The sequence below is a fragment of the Vipera berus genome (assembly GCF_964194415.1).
Source record: "Vipera berus genome assembly, chromosome: 6".
Taxonomy (NCBI): domain Eukaryota; kingdom Metazoa; phylum Chordata; class Lepidosauria; order Squamata; family Viperidae; genus Vipera; species Vipera berus.
The window spans coordinates 10,274,673-10,287,181 of record NC_138208.1 but is presented as its reverse complement, the minus strand read 5'-3'; the positions used below and the strand labels follow the sequence as shown (position 1 = coordinate 10,287,181).

Here is a 12,509-nt window from a genome sequence, read left to right as displayed (position 1 = left end):
CTGACACAAAAATTAAAGCTATTAAAACAGCACCAACCCCTAAAAATAAACAAGAACTTCAAGCCTTCCTGGGGTTAGTTAACTTTTATCACACCTTCCTGCCTCATAAAGCCTCCATTGCTGAACCCTTACATAGGTTATTAGACAAAGGCAAACCCTGGACTTGGTCCTCTGAGCATGACAAAAGTTTTACTCTATTAAAAAACTTACTCTCCAGCAACACAACAGTAGCCCTGTTTAATGACCAGCTGCCCTTATGTCTAGCTTGCGATGCCTCCCCCTACGGCATCGGAGCGGTCCTAAGCCATTTAACTAAAGAAGGAATACAGACCCCTGTAGCGTTCTATTCCAGAACGCTGTCAAAACCTGAGCGCAATTACGCTCAGATCGACAAAGAGGCTTTAGCTATAGTAGCTAGCGTAAAAAAATTTCATGATTACCTGTACGGCCGACCCTTTACCATCTTTACAGACCATAAGCCCCTGTTAGGACTTTTTACAGTAAACAAGCTAACACCACAGATATTATCCCCCCGCATTCTGAGATGGTCCACCTTTCTGTCAGCCTATTCATACAAGCTAGAATACAAACCTGGGAAAGCCATGGGCCATGCTGATGGCCTGAGCAGACTACCCCAACCAATAGTCGACCCAGACCCGGCACCAGCTGGAAGGATACTGGCTATCTCTGAACTGCCTGAATGCCCATTATCCGTAAAAGATATCTCTGCAGCCACTGCTGCAGACAAGATATTAGGCAGAGTCTTAGGCTATGTCACCTCTGGCTGGCAATGCGCACCACCAGACCCAGAATTCCAACCTTATATTTTAAAGCAGAAGGAATTATCCACCCATCAGGGGTGTTTATTATGGGGCAGCAGGGTAATCATACCTGACAAACACAGACTCAGGGTGTTAGAGAGCCTCCACGAAGGGCACCCTGGTATCGTCAAGATGAAGGCTCTGGCCAGAAGCTATGTCTGGTGGCCAGGATTAGACAAACAGATTGAGACACACGTAGCCGGCTGCTATTCCTGCCAACTGGTTAGAGCCGCCCAACCACAGGCTCCCATACATAGATGGGAAACTACAAAGACGCCCTGGTCTCGTATTCATATAGATTACGCAGGTCCATTCCAAGGACAATCATTCTTAATTGTAGTAGACAGCTATTCGAAATGGCTAGAGGTAGCGCCAGTAGCTAGCACAACTTCATCAGCCACAATACAAGTTTTAAGGGGATTATTCGCAACACATGGGCTCCCTGATGTTATAGTTTCCGATAACGGCCCCCAATTTACCTCCTACGAATTCCAGAGTTTCACCACGGCGAACTCTATTAGGCACACCACCACGGCTCCCTTTCACCCATCGACGAACAGCTTGGCAGAGGTAATGGTGAAATCAACCAAAGAGGCACTGCGGAAAATAATCTCCGGCAACTGGCACCGAAAGCTGGCACAATTTCTCCTATCACAACATACCACACCATGCACAACTACTGGAAAGTCCCCAGCAGAGCTTCGCTGGGGCAAAAGATTAACTACCGAACTAGACCGTCTACACCCAGACAGATCCCCTCCAGACCCAGAACCACACCTCCAACATAGAACTCTCAACACAGGGCAAGCTGTCTGGGCAAGGAATTACGGGGGGGGGGGCAACAAATGGACACAAGGGGTGGTCATCGAACAAACAGGCCCCCTGTCATACATCATAGACATTGGACAGGATATACATATCCGCAGACACATAGACCAACTTCGGCGGCGCAGTCCTCAAAACATAGGGGGAAGGGGTAACGACGAAATGCTGACAGAAGCACCTCCACAAAGCCCAGCACGCCAAAATTCCCCCGATCGGAATATACCATTTCAACACCCCGCTCCAAGTAACGCGGAACCTGCGGAGCCAGACCCCCTGCCCCCGGAGCCAAACCTAGAAGCCCCTGGGGAAAAGGAACAACCAACCGAGACAACCCCCCGGTGCTCTGAAAGAATAAAAAGACCTCCTACCTACCTAAAGGACTTCGAATGGGGAAACCCGAAAAAGAAACAGTTGGGAAAAAATCAACTCAATCAGAGGGAGGGGTAAGGGGTGTTGTGTATTTACTTAGTGTTATTGTTATGTATTCACACATTGAGTTAAATAGAAGTTAACAGGGCTGAGGTAAAAACGCGGCAGCTTTTGACAGCTGTCAAAAGCTGCCGGGCGGAACTGCGCAAGCGCCAGCGATTGACAGCTCAACACGCGCTACCGATGACAGCTCCGAGCTGTCAAATCCGGACGGCCCCGATTGGCGGAGACTAACGGCGCGGGAACGGACTCACCCCTGATTGGTCAAACTGCCGGCAGCTGTCAGTATAAATAGATGTCTTGTTCTCTTGTTTCTTTGCCTGGTTCAGAATAAAAAGTTAAACTGTTAACTTGCTGTCTCGCCTGCTTCTTAGTTAAAGCACTCGCAAAGTTGGAACTGATGGATTGAACTTTTTAGTCCCACCCAGTCTGCCGTTACCATCGCAGCCACGCCCACCCAATGGGCCACGCCCACCCAATGGGCCACACCCACCCTGCACCCAACGATACATAAGTGGGTTTTGGGTTGCAGTTTGGGCACTCGGTCTCTAAAAGGTTTGCCATCACTGTTCTAGGGCTTAATTCTTTTAAGGATCAACTTTCGGTTTCAATTTATCTTGGTTTGATTTTGTTAAGCTACTGTGTTACTGCTGTAAGCCACTTTGGATATTTGTATGAACAGAAGACTGGGATATCGACTTAGTAGCAATAAATAACACAACATCTCAATGGTTAACAATGCCTTTCTGAAAATAGATTGGCAATATTTTCTTCATTGATTGTGAGCAAAACCCTTTTCTCTCTCTTCTAGATCACTTAAGTGAAATCTGGGAATCCAGAGAGTCACCTCAGATATTGAAAACTGTCATGGCTGAACCAGATTACATAGACGAAGACAATCCTGAACTAATTAAGCCTCAGAAACTAATTAATCCTGTAAAATCATCTCGGAATCATCAAGATCTTCATCGAGAACTCCGTATGAATCAGAAAAGGTAAGAGATAAAGGGATAAATCTTTTGTTGTTGTTGTTAGTTAATACAATTATTGTTTTCAAGCGGGAATAAAGAAGGACTCCCCTCCAATTCTTAAACTTTTTCTCTTTACCCAGCTTTCTAATGGCTGGGTTGCAATCCTGGGTTAAATAGTCTTTCGCTTAAAAAAATGGTCCTTAACTTACGACCAGTGGTGGGATTCAGCCGGTTCGCACCACTTCGGCAGAACCGATAGCTAATTTTTTGTTGCCCAGGCCCAGAATTGACTTCTGGAAGTGACATCCACACAGAGAACTGGTTGTTCACATACTTGAATCCCACCATTGCTTACGACCATTCATTTAAGCATCCATTAGAAGTTACCACGCACTGAGAGAAGTGACTTACAACTGGTCTGGTGATTCACTTATTGACCTTGTCAAAAAAGGTCCCAAAACTGGGACAGGACTTTCAGCAGCAAAGGTTCCACAGAGAAATGTCGGGTGCATATTCTAAGCTGCTAAAACGCTTAGTACAATCTAAGAATCAAGGAAATCTCAAACCCATAATATTAATCATCTTCGCCGAAATCTAATTGTAACCTTCAAGTTATGTGATAATTACATCCCAATGCTGTAAGAAGCTCATTAGCTTTTAAGGCTCAGCGAATCTTTATTTTCTTAAAAATCTGTCACAGAAGACTTCTTCTGGAGTTGGGGTGATAGCAGCCCCTACTGCTTAATGCAAAGTTCTTATTATTTATAATACGAAAGGGAATTCTGGAATAAAAATAGAATGTGAGTTTTCCAAGGGGAGGAAGAATGTGATGAATACAGAAGGAGAGAATAGAAATGGTATCATTTTTCTCCTGTCTTTTTTTATAAATTAGCTCCATGAGACAATAGCATGACCTTGTGTCAGGTTAAGCTCACCTTAAATAAAATTTGTATGTAGAACATCCAAAATATCTGACTGTCCTCTTCAATGGGGAAAAATAACCCTGTAAATAAGACCATTGGGTTGAAACTTAACATTAAGAAAACCAAGATCACCGCAGATGGGGACTGCCGCCAAGAAATTAAAAGACGCTTGCTCCTCAGGAGGAAAGCCATGGCAAATCTAGACAGCACACTAAAAAGCAGAGGCATCACCCTGTCAACAAAAGTGCGTATAGTCAAGGCCATGGTCTTCCCAGTTGCAATGTATGGCAGTGAAAGTTGGACCATAAGAAAGGCTGAGCGCCAAAGAATTGAGGCCTTTGAACTATGGTGCTGGAGAAGACTCCTGCGAGTCCCTTGGACTGCAAGGCGATCAAACCGGTCAGTCCTAGAGGAGATCAACCCTGACTGCTCTTTAGGTCAGATCCTGAAGCTAAAACTCAAATACTTTGGCCACCTAATGAGAAGGAAGGACTCACTGGAGAAGAGCCTAATGCTGGGAAAGATTGAGGGCAAGAGAAGAAGGGGACGACAGAGAATGAGGTGGCTGGATGGAGTCACTGAAGCAGGAGGCGTGAGCCTAAATGGACTCCAGAAGATGGTAGAGGACAGGAAAGCCTGGAGGAACGTTGTCCATGGGGTCATAATGGGTCGGACACGACTTCACAACTAACAACAACAAAATAAGACCTTCACGAAAAGGAAAACTGGCAGAATGCTCCCTGGTTTATAAAATACCTAATTGTGGGTAGAGGCAACATTTTGACTTTGGATTAGAGACAGAACATTATTTGTGTCTTTTTCTTGTGAAGGGAACAAATCAAAGGCAAACCTTTCTGTCCTCGGATTTGGACGAACATTTCATTTTTCTTAAAAGCAACTTGATGTATTTATTCTGTTTTACTTGGTTTAGAGAATGTGAAGCTTTTAGCTTGGTTGGTGGTTCTTATTGCTAGAAAGGGCAAGTCTTAAAAACCCACCTGCTTGCTCGAAAGCAATAAGGAATAAAACCTCTTAACATCAAGCTGTGAACACTTAATTTCTGTGCAGTCAAGTCCCACTTGATACCCTACATTTTTTGTACTGCCCTCTAGGGCAACAGCTTCTGCCAGCCGTGTGCCAAATATATCTTGTGCTAGCTGCGCATCAACCACGGCATACATCTTTAAAAATAAACGCTAGTGTGAGGAAGAGCAGAACCACCACTTCAACCCGTGTTTCTCAGCCCCGGTGATTTTTAAATCCCAGAAGTGTGCTGCTTTGTCACCACTAGCACCAATTGCCTCGTCTTCTCAGTTGTCCTTTTCTGCCCTTGAAAATGGAACAAGTAAATCCCAGCCTCACACTGGATGAGCTTCTGATTAGGCAGCTCCTGGTTTTTAACTGGAAGAGTTCTCTCTTTCTCTCTCCATTTCTGTTCCACCTTTTTTTTAAAAAATCCATTTATATCCTGTCCTTCTCCGACGACTCAGGGCGGCTTACAAGCTTAGCGGTAGCCTTCATTCTATGTATATGCCTGCTTATTAGGGCTTTCACACACACACCCCCAAGCGGCATTATTACAAAGTCAGCTTAATTGCCCCCAACAATCTGGGTCCTCATTTTACCTACCTCAGAAGGATGGAAGGCTGAGTCAACCTTGAGCCTGGTGGGACTCGAACCTGCACTAATTGCAGGCAGCTGGTGTTACTTAAGGAGGCATTAGCCCACTGCTCCACCAAGGCTCAATCTGCTGAAAGCCTGCTGGAATGTTTGTTTACACGGGTAAATATCCTTAGACACAGGACAGTCCTGTGGGGATTAGGTGTTCAGCAGAGTGATGGCATGGGGGAAAACCTATCTCTGTGTCTAGTTGTTTTGGCATGCAGTGTCCTATGGCGGCATCCTGAGGGGAGGAGTTTAATAATAATAATAATAATAATAATAATAATAATAATAATAATAATAATAATAATAATAATAATAATAATAATAATTAATAATAATATAAAAATAAAGCTACAAAAACCTGCGCTACTCAGAACATCTTACATTTTACAGAGATACCTGGTTGATACCTAGGATGATGGCAGCAACCCATGTCAACCATCAGCGCCAGTCAGTTTGAGTGTTCAGTTTCATGTTTTATGAATAAAAGTTTTATAATAATAATAATAGTAATAATAATAGTAATAATAGCCATCAAAACTACACGATTATGGATGAAATGTGTAACAGTGATACCCACTGTCATCGGGGCACTGGGAACTATGTCCAAAAACTTTGCAAAATACATCAAGAAACTGCAGCTTCCTGCAATAACTGCAGCAATGCTACAAAAAAACTGCGCTACTCGCAACAACTTACATTTTACGGAGATACCTGGTTGATACCTAGGATGCTGGCAGCAACCCGTGTCAACCATTAGTGCCAGTCAGTTTGAGTGTTCAGTTGACTGAGGTTCATGTTTAATGAATAAAAGATAATAATAATAATAAGTATAATGTTGGAAGGGTCCTTGGAGGTCATCTATTCCAACCCCCATGCTCAGGCAGGAAACCCTATAACATTTCAGACAAATGGCTGTCCAGTCTCTCCTTAAAAACCTCCAGTGTTGGAGCATTCACCGTTTCTGGAGGCAGGTTGTTCCACTGGTTAATTGTTCTAACTGTCAGGAAGTTTCTCCTTAGTTCTAGGTTGTTTCTCTCTTTGGTAAAAACAGTTTATGTCCAGGATGTGAGGGGACTGTAGTTATTTCCTCAGCCCTCTATCTGACTCATGCAGTGTATATATCCTCAGTGGAGGGCAGGCTGGTTGCAACTGTTTTTTTCCCCTGCAGTCCTAACTATCAGTTGAAAACTGTACCTAGATGAAGTTTCTATGGTTCTACCTAGACCACACAAGGAAGCGACAATTCATTAGTCTGGTGATATATGTAGATTTGAGATCTAGCTGGAATTATTGAAAATTGCATTGCTTATTTCTTCTCTTTTTATCACGATTAAGAAAATGTGAGTGGGCCAAGAACAGTCCTCTTTTAGTGAAAAGCATTGCTGATTTTCCATCATTATATGTTGCACTCTAGCGCCATCTAGTGCACTAATCCTGGAGCTACTCCGGCAAGTAACGATTGATATATAATGGGAGCTTTGGGATCTTAAGATGCTGCTTTCTGGCTTGCATTCTTTTCTCTGTCTATGCTCAGTGAGGGTTCAGACTAGAAATCATTTGTCGTTTGCTAGCCAGGTTACATCTGTGGAATATTGACTTTCCAGCATCTGAATTTACTTGAAGCTCTCAGCCCCTGACATTGCAAAAAATAAAATAAAAATATGCAACATAACAAAATGCATAAGCTGCACACCAAGGTGACTTTTCAAATACTTGTATTTCCTCCAGTTGGAACCAAAAGATGACTTAACACCAAACCAGGAAGTGAAGTGGCTCTCAGATTGTTTTTCCTTTGGTTCATCTCTAAACAAAAATATCTTACTTTATTTATTTATTGTTTGTTTGTTTGTTTATTTATTTATTTATTTATTTATTTATTTATTTATTTATTTATTTATTTATTTATTTATTTATTTATTTATCTATCTATCTATCTATCTATACCGCCCTATTCCCGAAGGACTCAGGGCGGTTTACAGGGCAATATTTAAAAGACAATATAAATTAAGATAAAAATAGAATTAAAAAGAATTAAATTAATAATAGCCCAACAATAAAACAAGGTTAAAACTTAAAACTAAAAAAACCCCTCAGTCCAGGCCAGATAGATTGAAAAGCCAGGTTTTCAGGTCCCGGCGAAACGAGCGCAGGTCGGGGGCAGTCCGGTTACTTGTCTAATTCCTATTCCATTTGTTTGAAATGGGTCTGAAAAGTGGCAGATAGATACTTTTCCATTGCAGCAGTGGTATTTCCCCCCCCCCAATTTCTCACAGTCCAAAATCTCAATGGTGATCCTATTTTAAAGGTAAAGGTAAAGGTTTCCCCACACGTGCGTGCTAGTCGATTCCGACTCTAGGGGCCGGTGCACATCTCCCTTTCAAAGCCAAAGAGCCAGCGCTTGTCCGAGGACATCTCCGTGGTCATGTGGCCGGCATGACTAGACACCAAAGGCGCACGGAACGCTGTTACCTTCCCACTGTAGTGGTCCCTATTTTTCTACTTGCATTTTACGTGCTTTCGAACTGCTAGGTTGGCAGAAGCTGGGACGAGTAACAGGCGCTCACTCTGCTACGCGGCACTCGGGATTCGACCCGCCAAACTGCCGACCATCTGATCGACAAGCTCAGCGTCCTAAACCACTGAGCCACTCCGTCCCTTGGTGATCCTATTTATGATGCCTTAAATCCTAATTTAGAAGTAGAGAGAGAAAAAGTCAGCCTTGTGGGGGAAGTTTTTTTCCTAAATGAGAATCTCTAGAACAGCGGTTTTCAAATTTGGCCCTTTTATGCCTTGTGGACTTCAACTCCCAGAATTCCTCAGCCAGACACCCTGTCCACAAGTCATAAAAGGGCCAGGTTTGAAGAAGACCCTTGCTCTAGAAAACCATGAGATAATCTTAGGACTGCGATGCTAGTTTTAAGATGCTACAAAACTTCACTTAGTTAAAAAAAACCTTGTATTTATATCCTAAATTATGAAAGCCATATACGCCGAAATAGGAGGAAAAATATAAAAGATAGTTTTAGGGGGAAAAAACATACATACTGGAAATAAATTCTAATACAAAACTGATCCCCCCAAAAAATCCTCCCATTTCCCTATGGCCATCATCTTCAAAGAAGATCTGCTCTTCCGGTGCGAAAGGTGGAGAAAACCTTCCAAAAAAAGGTACATAAACTAAAAAAATAGAAATCATTTTTCTTCCCGGAAAATTTGTAGGGTTGTTGTTGTTGTTGTTATTATTATTATTATTGTTGTTGTTGTTAGCAATTTCATTTATACAACTAACTTCTCTGTGAATGAATTCTGTTCTCTGGCAATATGGCGAGAAACGTGTGACGTACATATTAGCTCACCTTCTTGTCTTTGCGGCGTCTTGCCAGGGGTCTTGCTCCTCAGAACAAGCCAGAGCTTCAAAAAGTGATGGAGAGACGAAAAAGAGATCAGGTTTTCAAGCAGAAGGAAGAGGAGGCCCAGAAGAAGAAGTCAGACTTGGAAATAGAGCTTCTCAAGCGACAACAGAAATTGGAACAAGTAAGAGGGGGAAGGAAAAAGAAGGTGTTTGTCTACAGGTAGCCCTCGAGTTACAAGCCACACGTTGCTAAGCGAGGCATTGGTTAAGCGACTTTTGCCCCGTTTTGTGACCTTTCTTGCCACAGGGGTTAAGTGAACCCCTGCACTTGTTAAGTTAGTGGCACGGTTATTATTATTATTTATTATTATTATTTATCGAATTTTTATACTGCCCTTCTCCTGAAGGACTCAGGGCGGTGAACAGGGCATATAAATAGAAATACAAAAGTTTTAAAAAAATTAAATAATTGCCCAATTAAAACAATCAAAATGTAAAACCTATTAAAACCCTAAGGTTCCCCCATCAGGCCAGGCCAGCTTGTTCAAATAAATGGGTCTTTAACCCACGCCGGAAGGAGCGAAGATCCGGTGCCGTCCGGAGCTCAACCGGCAGTTGGTTCCATAAAGCCGGGGCGCCCACAGAGAAGGCCCTCCCCCTGGGGGCCGCCAGTCGACAGCCAGTTGTTGTGTGAATCTGGCTTCCCCATGGATTGCTTGTCAGAAGGTCACAAAAGGGGGGGGGAAATCACATGGCCCCGGGACGCTGCGACCGTCCTAAATAGGAGTCAGTTTCCAAGCCTTTGAATTTTGATCACGTGACCAGGGGGATGCTGCAACGGTCGTCAGTGTGAAAAAAACAGCCACTTTTTTCCCCCGCGCTGTTCCCATTCTGAACTGTCGCTAAACGAAGTTGTAAGTCGAGGACTGCCTGTGTTGATCTGGATTCCAGAAGGGACCTCCTGAATTAGGGAACCTCAAAATAGTTCAAAATTCTTTCAGAACCCAAGTGGGAAGACATGACAGAAGGCAGCTTTGGTTCGTTCCAGTAGGTTTAAGCGTCGTTAGGATGAGGGTCACAGAAGATAACATTGTCAGCCTCTGTCTCCTGCAGAGGCGAGTCCAGAAATCGTTGTTTTCTCCTTGAGAAATTGGGTTAGATTGGAGAAGTGAATAACTCCTACATTTCATACACTGCTCTCAAAGCAGTGCTTTTCCAGGGCTTTTATTTAACTTCTGAGAAGCACCAGGGTGTTCATTGAAGTGTATTTCCCGTCCCTTCCTTATTGTTTATTTTTTATTTTCTTTCTAGCTCGAACTTGACAAGCAGAAGATCCAGGAGGAACAAGAAAACGCCCCGGAGTTTGTCAAGGTGAAAGGCAACTTGAGAAGAACAGCCCAGGATTCTCCAGAAGCTCCAGACTCGTAGAGAAGGAGCTTCTTTAAGACTTGTAGCTGCAGCTCCAGTGGGCGGTGGGGAAGTGACTTCCACAAGACCCATTTGCCCCGGAGCTGATGAAAAAACATGGTCAATACAAGGTCAATTTCTGGATCCTGTGTGAATTGAGGACTGCGTAGAGGTCAGAACCTGCCAGTCATAATAACGGAGATCAGAGGATAAACAAGCAACCAGCTTTCCTATCAAAAATAAGGTGGAGAGCCTACTTGAGTAGTTGGGTTGCTTACTTACTCCTGATCGTGCTTAAGTGAGCATCTCAGGCTAGTGTGTCTGCATTATTTGTCCCCCTCCTCATTCCTACTTTGTGGAATTCTGCTATGCAGGAAAAAGAAACGAAGTGCTTTTTGAGACCACTTTTGAGTGATGTTCTGCGTGGAAACGTGGCTTCAGGGATGGAGCTGTCCATTCAGATCTTTTGTGTAAATAGAAAGTCCTTTAGACTTGAAGCTGGATTTCCCCCCCCCATCTATCTTTAGTGGGCAGGGTGGGCCCCCATGGCTCTGAGGAAGGAAGGAAGGAAGGAAGGAAGGAAGGAAGGAAGGAAGGAAGGAAGGAAGGAAGGAAGGAAGGAAAATGCAATATTCTCAGTCGTTAGATGGCTAATATACTTTTTTTTATCATTTCTGCAGTTGAAAGGAAAGGGATATATAAGTTTTCAATGCAACAGTCAGAGCGTGACAGAACTCTTTTTTTCCCCCTCTCTCCACCCAACATTTTACTTTATCATTGATTCTTCTGGCAAATGCCAGGCTTGCTAGAGCTATGTTGCAGTTGATGTTTATTTTGATCAGGGTTTCCAAAACCATACAGCTGGGTTTCTGATTCTCAACTGTATTGCTTTGGACCCCAAACATTTTATGGGACAGCCTGAGAATCTCTGGGTCAGAGAAGGAAGCAACAACCCCTAAAAATATTTCTGTGCGCCATTTTTCATCTCCCGTGCAGATTTTCTACTTTTTTTTTAACATTAACAAAATCAGGCAAGTGTGGAATAATATTGTCAGAGTTTAACCAGGGACTGGGATTTTTTTAAAACAAACAAACATGAAATTCTCTTTCTTTTCTTTCTTCTCGACGAAATCCAGTTACATTTCCACCTGGAAGTAAGCCCATTAATGCCAGAGGAACTTACTTTTTGACAAATGGAAATAAGGTTGTAGATTAATTTATCTCGGTATTATTTTTTTTAAATTGTCCACCATCCGATTCTTGTCTCATTCCTGTTTTCAACTAGTTAGAATTCTAGCAAGAGGCCAGGACAAAACTATGGATTTTCAGGAAAAAATCTTAGGGTGGGACTTTCCTCCAACAGTCCTAAGCTTCAATTTGTCCAGTTGCATGTCCAGTAGAGAAGTCAAAAAAAATTCAAGATGGCAGCCATGACCATGTGACCAAGGCCCCTCCCCTTTCTGCATGGGACCAAAGAAGCACAGCTTTGATCATATCGTTTCAGCCGCCATCTTGAATTTCTTTAAAATTCCCCCCACAGACAATCCTGAATTGGCCCAGTATTCCTGACTGGATTCAACCATCTTTTAAAATGACCTCTTGATAATTGATCCTTTATAATAATTCAGAGAGCAATCCATCATTTCCTATGGGATTTTTTTTCTGTAACTTCAGGAAATCCAGCTACGTACTCTGCTGGCTGAATTTTATGTGTGGGTGGGTGGGTGGGGTGGGGGTGGGGTTAATGGGATTTTAGTACAGTCCATCAGAAAAACATAATTCGGGAATGCTGAGCCTGTTATATCATCCATGTCACATGATATCAGGGCGGTGTTTTGTTTTATTGCTTTAAACCTTAGTTTCAGAAAAACACTGAACCTTGGACCCGTGCATTGTGAAAGCAAAGCTAACTTGGATAGGGAGAACTTCTAACAAGGATGATCAGGGTAGCCTAATCTTAATTTTAGTTCATTTCTGTGAGTGCTTGTCACATGTGTGTGATATTTCTTGCACTTGTTTGTTGGGGTATACGGAGGGCTGTCAACCCTCCGAGCTAGTTTTTAGTAGTGATTACAATAGGTAGGTAGAAAATTAGCAGTACAAATTCCCATTC

The 12,509-nt window shown here is 42.9% G+C and overlaps 1 protein-coding gene across 3 annotated transcripts in view; it reads left to right on the top strand.

Annotated features, from left to right (window-relative positions):
- Positions 1 to 12,107, top strand: part of FAM107B (family with sequence similarity 107 member B) — a 60,777-nt gene extending 48,670 nt beyond the window's left edge. For all 3 annotated transcript variants that reach the window (XM_081331853.1, XM_081331852.1, XM_081331854.1), the window contains exons 2-4: positions 2,887 to 3,070; positions 9,021 to 9,171; positions 10,301 to 12,107. In XM_081331853.1, the coding sequence (XP_081187979.1) occupies positions 2,943 to 3,070; positions 9,021 to 9,171; positions 10,301 to 10,417 (396 nt within the window). In that variant the 5' untranslated portion in view covers positions 2,887 to 2,942 and the 3' untranslated portion in view covers positions 10,418 to 12,107. The remainder of the gene's footprint in view (positions 1 to 2,886; positions 3,071 to 9,020; positions 9,172 to 10,300) is intronic.
- The last annotated feature ends 402 nt before the right edge of the window (positions 12,108 to 12,509 follow it).